The sequence below is a fragment of the Ascaphus truei genome, chromosome 23 (assembly GCF_040206685.1).
Source record: "Ascaphus truei isolate aAscTru1 chromosome 23, aAscTru1.hap1, whole genome shotgun sequence".
Lineage (NCBI taxonomy): Eukaryota > Metazoa > Chordata > Amphibia > Anura > Ascaphidae > Ascaphus > Ascaphus truei.
The window spans coordinates 2,420,173-2,431,224 of NC_134505.1; the positions used below are offsets into that span (position 1 = coordinate 2,420,173).

An 11,052-nucleotide genomic window follows, 5' to 3' on the forward strand; every position below is an offset into this window, starting at 1 on the left:
TGGGAAACCCCCTAGATCGTGGGCGTCGACTCGCGGCGCGGAACAACAGACGCCCCCATAATGACCCACCCCAAAATCATAGCTTTGGTAAAAACCAGACGGTCTCAAACTCAGTCTTCAAGGGCCACCGACTGGAACGCTTTTATGGGTATCCCTGCTTCAGCACAGGTGGCTCAGTCAGAGACTGAGCCACTGATTGAGCCCCTTGTGCTGAAGCAAGGGTTGATTGAGCCTTCTGTGCTGAAGCAGGGACTGACTGAGCCACCTGTGCTGAAGCAGTTGAAGACTGAGCCACAGATTGAGCCCCCTGTGCTGAAGCAAGGTGTTTGAACCCCCTTGGTATAAACCTTTCCATAACAAGGTTCAGCACAATCTCCCCCCAATGCTGCCCAGCGTTACAAGGCTTAGAGAGAATATTTATTGGCCTGTCGCTTCTCGGGGCGGTATAAGGAGTCCCCCCTAAAGGTCCCCCACTGGCACTGTCATAGTCGGAAACCGAAACCGATAGTGTCACTAAAGCTAAAAACACACACAGGGCGCGCGCGCACACACACACACACACACACACACACACACGGCACACACACACGGCACACACACACACACACACACACACACACACACACACACACACACACACACACACACACGCCTCCCTGTCACACACACACACACACACACACACACACACGCCTCCCTGTCACACACACACACACACACACACACACACACCTCCCTGTCACACACACACACACACACACACACACACACACACACACACACACACACACACACACACACACACACACACACACCTCCCTGTCACACACACACACACACACACACACACACACACGCCTCCCTGTCACACACACACACACACACACACACACACACACACCTCCCTGTCACACACACACACACACACACACCTCCCTGTCACAGACACGCACGCACGCACACACACACACACGTGCGCCTCCCTGTCACACGCACACACACACAGGGCGCGCGCGCACACACACACACACACACACACACACACAGGGCGCGCACACACACATGCGCATGTGCGCACACGCGTGCGCCTCTCTATCACACACGCCTCCCTGTCACACGCACACACGCCTCCCTGTCACACACACACACACACCTCCCTGTCACACACACACACACACACGCCTCCCTGTCACACACACACACACACGCCTCCCTGTCTCACACACACACACACACACACACGCCTCCGTCACACACACACATGCCTCCCTGTCACACACACACCTCCCTGTCACACACACACGCGCGCCTCCGTCACACACACACGCACGCCTCCGTCACACACAGACACAGACACACACAGACACGCCTCCCTGTCACACACACACGCTTCCGTCACACACACACACCTCCCTGTCACACACACACACGCCTCCCTGTCACACACGCTTTCGTCACAGACACACACACACGCCTACCTGTCACACACACCTCCCTGTCACACACACACCTCCCTGTCTCACACACACACACGCGCGCCTCTGTCACACACACACACACGCCTCCGTCACACACACACGCTTCCGTCACACACACACGCCTCCATCACACACACACGCACGCACACGCCTCCGTCACACACACACAGGCCTCCCTGTCTCACACACACACACGCCTCGCTGTCACACACACACACACACACCTCCCTGTCACACACACACACACCTCCCTGTCACACACACACACACCTCCCTGTCAGACACACACACATACACGCCTCCCTGTCACACACACACGCCTCCGTCACACACACACACACGCCTCCGTCACACACACACGCCTCCCTGTCACACACACGCCTCCCTGTCACACACCACACACGCTTCCCTGTCACACACACACACAAGCCTCCCTGTCTCACACACACACACACGCCTCCCTGTCACACACAAACACACACACAGGACCGCTCCTCCCTGTCACACACACACACACACGGCTCCCTGTCTCACACACACACACACGCCTCCGTGTCACACACACACACGCTTCCCTGTCAGACACACACACGCCTCCCTGTCACACAAACACACACAGGGCCGCTCCTCCTTGTCACACACACACACACACACGGCTCCCTGTCCTCACACACACACACACGGCTCCCTGTCTCACACACACGCGCGCCTCCGTGTCACACACACACACGCCTCCCTGTCAGACACACACACGCCTCCCTGTCACACACAAACACACACAGGGCCGCTCCTCCCTGTCACACACACACACGGCTCCCTGTCTCACACACAAACACACACGCGCGCGCCTCCCTGTGTCACACACACACGCCTCCCTGTCACACACATACACCTCCCTGTCACACACACACACAAACCGCACCCTGTCACACGCGCCTCACTGTCACACACACACGCACACACGCCTCCGTCACACACACAGACACGCCTCCCTGTCACACACACACACACACCTCCCTGTCACACACACCTCCATGTCACACACACACACGCCTCCCTGTCACACACAAACACACACACACACACACACACACACACCTACCTGTCACACACACACACACGCCTCCCTGTCACACACACACACATACATGCCTCCCTGTCACACACACACATACACGCCTCCCTGTCACACACACCACACGGCTCCCTGTCTCACACAAACACACACACACACACACACACACGCGCCTCCGTGTCACACACACACACACATGCCTCCCTGTCAGACACACACACACATGCCTCCCTGTCAGACACACACACACATGCCTCCCTGTCACACACACAGGGCCGCTCCTCCCTGTCACACACACACACGGCTCCCTGTCTCACACACAAACACACACGTGCGCGCCTCCCTGTGTCACACACACACGCCTGCCTGTCACACACACACCTCCGTGTCACACACACACAAACACGCCTCCCTGTCACACACGCGCCTCACTGTCACACACACACGCACACATGCCTCCGTCACACACACAGACACGCCTCCCTGTCACACACACCTCCATGTCACACACACACGCCTCCCTGTCACACACAAACACACACACACACGCCTCCCTGTCACACACACGCCTCCCTGTCACACACACATATACACACCTCCCTGTCTCACACACAAACACTCACACAGGGCCGCTCCTCCCTTACACACACACGCTCACGCACGCACTCCTGTCACACACACAAACACAAACGGCCGCCCCTCCGTCACACACACAAACACACGCTCATGCACTCGCACGCACTCCTGTCACACTCACAAACACACAAACACCTGCTCCTCCCTGTTACACACACAAACGGCCGCTCCTCCCTGTCACACACACACACAAATAGGGCCGCTCCTCCCTGTCACACACACAAACACACACACAGGGCCGCTCCTTCGTCACACACACACAAACAGGGCCGCTCCTCCGTCACACACACACAAACAGGGCCACTCCTCCCTGTCACACACACACAGCCGCACAACCCAGACACATATCTACTATATATTTGTGAAAGCACTGTATGTTTGTCTGCATGGCCTGTGTCCCTAGGGGAAATTTCATTGGTCCCTTGGGCCGCCCGCCCCCCGCACACCTCTCATTGGCCTGAGGCGGAGTGGACGGGCCAAAACACAGGCCACACACACACACACAAGGCAAAACACACACACACACACACACCCCACCACACCTCTCTCTCCTCTCCCCCCCCCCCCCATCACATTCACCTCCTCCTCTCCCCGGGTCTCCCAGTTTCCCGCTCACCTGGCGCTCTCCCTCACCCTCCCCCCCCCACACACAGAGCACGCGGCTCTCCCCTCACCTGGCGCTCTCCCTCACCCCCCCCCCCCCGCCCCCTCACACACAGAGCACGCGGCTCTCCCCTCACCTGGCGCTCTCCCTCACCCCCCCCCCCCCACACACAGAGCACGCGGCTCTCCCCTCACCTGGCGCTCTCCCTCACACCCCCCCCCACACACACACAGAGCACGCGGCTCTCCCCTCACCTGGCGCTCTCCCCTAGACCCCCCCCCCCCCCAAACACACACAGAGCACGCGGCTCTCCCTTCTCCCGGCGCTTTCCCTCCCCCCCCCCCCCCCAAACACACACAGAGCACGCGGCTCTCCCCTCACCCGGCGCTCCCCCCCCCCCCCCACACACACACAGAGCACGCAGCTCTCCCTCACCCGGCGCTCTCCCTCACCCCCCCCCCCCACACACACACAGAGCACGCGGCTCTCCCCTCACCCGGCGCTCTCCCCCCCCCACACACACACACAGAGCACGCGGCTCTCCCCTCACCCGGCGCTCTCCCTCACCCCCCCCCCCCCACACACACACAGAGCACGCGGCTCTCCCTCACCCGGGCGCTCTCCCTCCCCCCCTCCCCCCCCCCCCCCACACACAGAGCACGCGGCTCTCCCTCACCCGGCGCTCTCCCCCCCCCCCCACACACAGAGCACGCGGCTCTCCCCTCACCCGGCGCTCTCCCCCCCCCCCACACACAGAGCACGCGGCTCTCCCCTCACCCGGCACTCTCCCCCCCCCCCACACACAGAGCACGCGGCTCTCCCTCACCCGGCACTCTCCCCCCCCCCCACACACAGAGCACGCGGCTCTCCCCTCACCGGCGCTCTCCCTCACCCCCCCCCCACACACACACACAGAGCACGCGGCTCTACCCTCACCCGGCGCTCTCCTCACCCCCCCCCCCCACACACACACACAGAGCACGCGTCTCTCCCCTCACCCCCCACACAGAGCACGCGGCTCTCCCCTCACCCGGCGCTCTCCCTCACCCCACCCCCACACACACAGAGCACGCGGCTCTCCCCTCACCTGGCGCTCTCCCTCACCCGGCGCTCTCCCCCCCCCCCCACACACACAGAGCACGCGGCTCTCCCTCACCCGGCGCTCTCCCCCCCCCCCACACACACAGAGCACGCAGCTCTCCCTCACCCGGCGCTCTCCCCCCCCCCCCCCACACACAGCACACGGCTCTCCCTCCCCCCCCCCCACACACAGAGCACGCGGCTCTCCCTCACTTGGCGCTCTCCCCCCCCCCCCCCACACACAGAGCACGCGGCTCTCCCTCCCCCCCCCCACACACAGAGCACGCGGCTCTCCCTCACACAGGCCGCTCCTCCGGCTGTCTCCGCCTCTCCCCCTCTCCCCGCGAGAGGCCCAGCACCTCCTCACCGGAGCGTCTCAGCCTCGCCGCTGAGGAGCCGGAGCAGGGCGGCCGGTATCCGGGGGAAGAGGAGCGCGGCCGTGTGCAAGGTGAGTACACGCAAGGGAATGGCTTATTTAACGCGTCCCTGACTCCCCCTGCCCTTTGCCCCCCGTGCCCTCCCTCCCCCTGCCCCCCCTCCCCCTTGCCCCACCTGCCCTCCCACCCAATGCCCTTTGCCCCCTACCCTCCCTCCCAATGCCCTTTGCCCCCTGCCCTCCTCCCAATGCCCTTTGCCCCCTGCCCTCCCTCCCAATGCCCTTTGCCCCCTGCCCTCCCTCCCAATGCCCTTTGCCCCTGCCCTCCCTCCCAATGCCCCCTGCCCTCCCTCCCCCTGCCCTTTGACCCCTCCCCCTCCCTCCCCCTACCCTTTGACCCCTCCCTCCCCCTACCCTTTTCCCCCCTCCCTCCCTGCCCTCTTGCCCCTCCCTGTCCTTAGCCCCCCGCCGCTCCCTGTCCTTAGCCCCTCCGCCCCTCCCTGCCCTTTGCCCCCCCCTGCCCTCCCTCCCCCTGCCCTTTGCCCCCCCTCCCCCTGCCCTTTGCCCCCCCTGCCCTTTGCCCGCCCTGCCCTCCCTCTGCCCTTTGCCCCCCCTCCCCCTTGCCCCCCCTGCCCTTTGCCCCCCCTGCCCTCCCTCCCCCTGCCCTTTGCCCCCCCTCCCCCTGCCCCCCCTGCCCTTTGCCCCCCCTCCCCTTTGCCCCCCCTGCCCTTTGCCCCCCCTCCCCCTGCCCTTTGCCCTCCCCTTTGCCCCCTGCCCTCCCTCCCCTGCCCTTTTCCTCCCTCTTCCCTCCCTCTCTGTCCTTACTGTCCTTAGCCCCCCCGCCCCTCCCTGTCCTTAGCCCCTCCCTGCCCTTTGCCCCCCCCTGCCCTTTGCCCTCCCTCCCCTGCCCTTTTCCTCCCTCTTGCTCCCCTCCCTCCCCCCTCTTGCCCCCCTCCCTCCTTGCCCCCCTCCATCCCTGCCCCCTCTTGCCCCTCCCTGGCCTTTGCCCCCACCCCTCTCTGCCCTTTGCCCCTCCCTGCCCTTTGCCCCCCGCCGCCCCTCCCTGCCCTTTGCCCCCCCGCCCCCCTCCCCTTCCACTCCATGCCCCCTGCCCTTCCACACCCCTCCCCCCCCGCCCTTCCACTCCATGCCCCCTGCCCTTGCACGCCCGGGCAACGCCGGGTATACCAGCTAGTTTATAATAATAATAATAATACGGCAACAGGCAGACCTGGGAGCGGGCCTCGTGCACTATGGCCGTTTCATCATCGATATTTGTAGCGGTGCGGAGCAAAAAAAAAAAAAGGGGCGAGGAAACCCCACGCCCGCAAGTGTTCACTGCAGAAGTTCCCCTCCCTGAACCCGGATCTTCGTACCCGATTATTCGGCCAAGGTGGCAACCCTCGGGCGACTCGTCATTACCGACGCGCACCCTTCGTACAAAGACACGGGCGTAAAGGTCATTTCTCACTTTAATAGGATACACAAGCAAACACGGCGAGCGACGTAAACACGGACACATCAGAAGAGCACCCCGCGGGCGCAGGCGTTTCGAGACCCGGGGCGCCAAAGCAGTTCTGTATACAAAGTGCAAGTGGAGACAGATGTGTTCGGTACTAAAATGTACGTGACATTTCCACCCCCGGGGGACCAACGTGAATCCTTGGCAGCGACACGTTTAAGAGGCAGGGGAAAGGATATAGCTCGTAACGGACCATGAACTTTAGCGTGTGTTTGGGTCGAGGAGGAAATGGGCCGAGTTCCACCAACTGCGTCACCCCTTTCTCTCCCTCTCCCCCCCCCCCCACATTCCACTCTCTCCCACCACATTCTCTTCTTCCTCCCCCTCCATTCCCCCCTCCCCCCCCCCCCCCGGGGCAAGGGGGTCTCCCTGGACGCAGACACCGCAAGTCAACAGTTGATTTCCAGACCGGTGGGGGCAGACCCTCCTCCTGTCTCCATCGACCTGCACCCGCCCCCCCCTCCCCAAAACAACTGCCCGCACACCTCCCCCCCCCCCCCAATTCTGCCTGTGTGTGTTACAATGAGGTACCAATAAAGTAATCTAGAAATACTTCAATGGTTCTGTTTATAACTCGTCACCAGGTCCTCTCCCATGGGAGTTTTTTGTAGTTACGCAAATAACAGCGACACGTTGTCTCTGCCCCATCTCGGGGCGAGCAGCGAGCTCGCCCCGAACGTGAGGCTGTCAAATCAGACCCCAAAAAGTACAACAAATAACGGACTGAATTTCGGAGGCTTTTTGGGTTTTTATGACAAAGACACTTCCCATACCCAGAATCCTTTGCTCAAGAGACACTTCCCATAACCCAGAATCCTTTGCTCAAGAGACACTTCCCATAACCCAGAATCCTTTGCTCAATAGCAAGATCCGACACTTCACAAAAATTGTGCCCCCCCCCCCCTCCAAAAACAAACAAAACACTTGTTCCCAAAACCTGCACGCACAGTTGGTGATGGTGCTCACGGCAGCAGGAGTTGATGCGTCGGTAACTGCGTCATGACCATTTTCTCGGGTCGGAGGGCGCGTTCTGTTGTATGATAACGATGAACGCGGCCCCGTCTGGGGGGGGGGGGGGACGTAGGGCGGAAAACCACTGGACTGACCTGTTTGTAAGCAGAGCGGAGATCCCCTGGGGGGGGGGGGAGGGGGCAACTCCAGTCCCTAAGGGCCACCAAACAGGTCAGGGTGTAAGGATATCCCTGCTTCAGCACAGGTGGCTCAATCAGTCCATGCTTCAGCACAGGTGGCACACAATCCTTACTTTGGCACAGGTAGCTCAATCTTCGACTGAGCCACCTGTGCTGAAGCAGGGATATTCTTACAACCTGACCGGTTGGCGGGCACTTGAGGACGGGAGTTGGCTGCCCCCCCCCCACCCCCCACCCCCCCACATCCCCCCCCCGTGGCCTAGACTGTCTTTACCTACATTAAAAACACAGCTTGCCAGCAACTGTGCTACTGGCTTTGTAATCCAGGCTATGAGAACCGCACTAACATGCACGATCAGCATCTGCTGTATACTTGGGGGGGGTCCTCGTCGTTCACCACGCGTCCCGCTCCTCCTCCCCCTCTGTCACTAACGGGAGGCGGGGGGGTAAAACAGAAGACGGGGCGGGGAATGAAATGGTACAGTGGTGCGAGCTGGAGAGTACGCGGCCGGCCGTCGCAGGTGGCGCCCCCTCCTGGGGGGGGGGTCACTTCTCGATCAGCCCGCCCTCCTTCAGCTTGAAGTAGAAGAACTTCTCCAGCGTGCTGGCGCACTTGCAGTACTCGCTGTCCGGCGGGTTGTACTCCCTGCAGTTGGTGATGATGCGCTGCAGGTCGGCGATGAAGATCTTCTTGGTCACGTAGTACCGGTTTTTCAGGCGCTCGGTCATCGTTTTCAAATCTGAGGAAGGGGGGGGGGGGGGGGGGGGTGGGGGGGAGGAGGGAGGGGGCGGAAAGGTGACAGGAAAACGTTTTTTTTTTGTAAACCGAACCCATCGACGGAATTGGCCTCCTCGTGGCGGTTTGGGATGTGCGTGGGGGGCTGAAACAAGGGGGATTTTAAACTCGCGCGTCACGCGGGCCAATAAAGGGGCCGTGACGTGGCATCCCTTGTGGCTTCCTACCGGGACATTTAAACCTGTGGGGGCGCACTACCGGCCCCTACGGAGTCAAGTATCTCGAGGAGCAGGAGGTCCCCCCCAGGAGCTGAAATCAACGTGGTTCAGCCACCCATGAGATCTCCCGACTTCCCACGTGGGGTGGAGCGCGCATCGGCTCCTCCGGCCTTTATGGCGGGCCGCGTGAATTGGTGGGATACGGCCGCTGCACTTGGTTCGTATTCTACAGCGTAAAAAGCGGGGGGGGGGGGGGGACCTCTCCGATGGAGCAGCCATGGCAGCGGGGGACCCCCTCTCCACACGACCCGGTTAAAAACTACCAACACTGCTACCACTAGCCAGACAAAAAGCCTGGATCTACTATGCCACTGTATATACACAAACTCGCCCACGCATCTGGGTAACATGGAGGCTTTTGGACAGCCCTTCCGTCTTGGTTAACATGGTGTCTGTCACCGATATGAATAGGTCACTAGCATGAGGTTACTTTGACCCCACGAAGGGCTGACCCAACTATTTTCTTCCACTGTCCCTGCACGTTTCCCACTCTCCCTCTCAGACTAACCGACTCATTGCGTTAGGGAGAGACGGGGTCTCACCTATTGGGAAGCGGATGATTTCATAGTAATCTGGCGCCTCGGACTTCTTCACCGGTTCCATGAACGGCCAGGCGCTGGGGTGAGTCTGGCAAAGAGTATTACATTATACACACAATGTACATATACACAAACATACATCCTCATCGAGTAAGATGGGAGGATGAGATGAGACGATGTGTGGGAGCGGCGTGGAGAAGAGAGGCTGTAACCGCAGGACCTGGGAGATCACTGGGGAGGCTTCATCCAGCAGTGGGGAGACACGGGCTGGGAGAGGATGGGATGAGGGAATGTGTGGGAGCAACGTGGAGAAGAGAAGCTGTAACTGCAGGACCTGGGAGATCACTGGGGAGGCTTCATCCAGCAGTGGGGAGACACGGGCTGGAGAGGATGGGATGAGGGAATGTGTGGGAGCAACGTGGAGAAGAGAGGCTGTAACCGCAGGACCTGGGAGATCACTGGGGAGGCTTCATCCAGCAGTGGGGAGACACGGGCTGGAGAGGATGGGATGAGGAGTGTGTGGGAGCGACGTGGAGAAGAGAGGCTGTAACCGCAGGACCTGGGAGATCACTGGGGAGGCTTCATCCAGCAGTGGGGAGACACGGGCTGGATAGGATGGGATGAGGGAATGTGTGGGAGCGACGTGGAGAAGAGAGGCTGTAACCGCAGGACCTGGGAGATCACTGGGAGGCTTCATCCAGCAGTGGGGAGACACGGGCTGGAGAGGATGGGATGAGGGAGTGTGTGGGAGCGACGTGGAGAAGAGAGGCTGTAACCGCAGGACCTGGGGATCACTGGGGAGGCTTCATCCAGCAGTGGGGAGACACGGGCTGGAGAGGATGGGATGAGGGAATGTGTGGGAGCGACGTGGAGAAGAGGCTGTAACCGCAGGACCTGGGAGATCACTGGGGAGGCTTCATCCAGCAGTGGGGAGACACGGGCTGGTTGGTAGACACACACACACACACAGGATTTTATTTCAGTACCTTGATCTGGACCAGGAGATTCTTCAGGGTGTTATACAGCAGATCCGGGTCTTTTAAACTCCTTCCTGCAGCAACGACAAGGATCACATTACCCCTCCCCCGCCGCAAATCTCATCAGCAAATGACACTCATTAGTGCAGCAACTGAACGGAAAACCGCCACTAATGTACCACGGAACGCCAGCGTGGCCAAAAAGTGTGTGTGAGAATGGGCCCGCCCTGGAAAGCAATGCGGACATTTATCACAACTATCCCCGTCATTGACCACGGTTTGCGAGTCACGCGCCGGCAGCGATTACGTTATGGCAGCGAGAATCCGGCTGCCACCCTCCCTCCCTCCCTTTTAGACTGTGAGCTCTTGGGAACAGGGGCTCCTTTTTCCTAATGTTCACTTAATTTCCCTGGGAGGTCTCCCATTATTTAACCCTGTGTGTCACGGCTGTGAAGCGCTATGCGCAGATGAATGGCGCTGTACAAATACAGATTACACACACACACACAGATTACACACACACACACACAGATTACACAGATTACACACACACCTGTTCTGTCTCCTGTTCCAGCATTTCCTGGTCTCTCCCCAGTTGCC

General features: G+C 60.5%; 1 protein-coding gene across 1 annotated transcript; it reads right to left on the minus strand.

Moving 5' to 3' along the window:
* Positions 1–8,163: 8,163 nt before the first annotated feature.
* KAT2A (lysine acetyltransferase 2A) lies at positions 8,164–10,574 on the minus strand. The gene is made up of 3 exons (XM_075580124.1): positions 10,462–10,574; positions 9,479–9,563; positions 8,164–8,662 (listed from the first exon to the last, which is right to left on the minus strand). The coding sequence occupies exons 2-3, from the start codon at positions 9,537–9,539 to the stop codon at positions 8,469–8,471; spliced, it is 255 nt and encodes an 84-aa protein (XP_075436239.1). The 5' UTR covers positions 9,540–9,563; positions 10,462–10,574; the 3' UTR covers positions 8,164–8,468.
* Between the last annotated feature and the right edge of the window lie 478 nt (positions 10,575–11,052).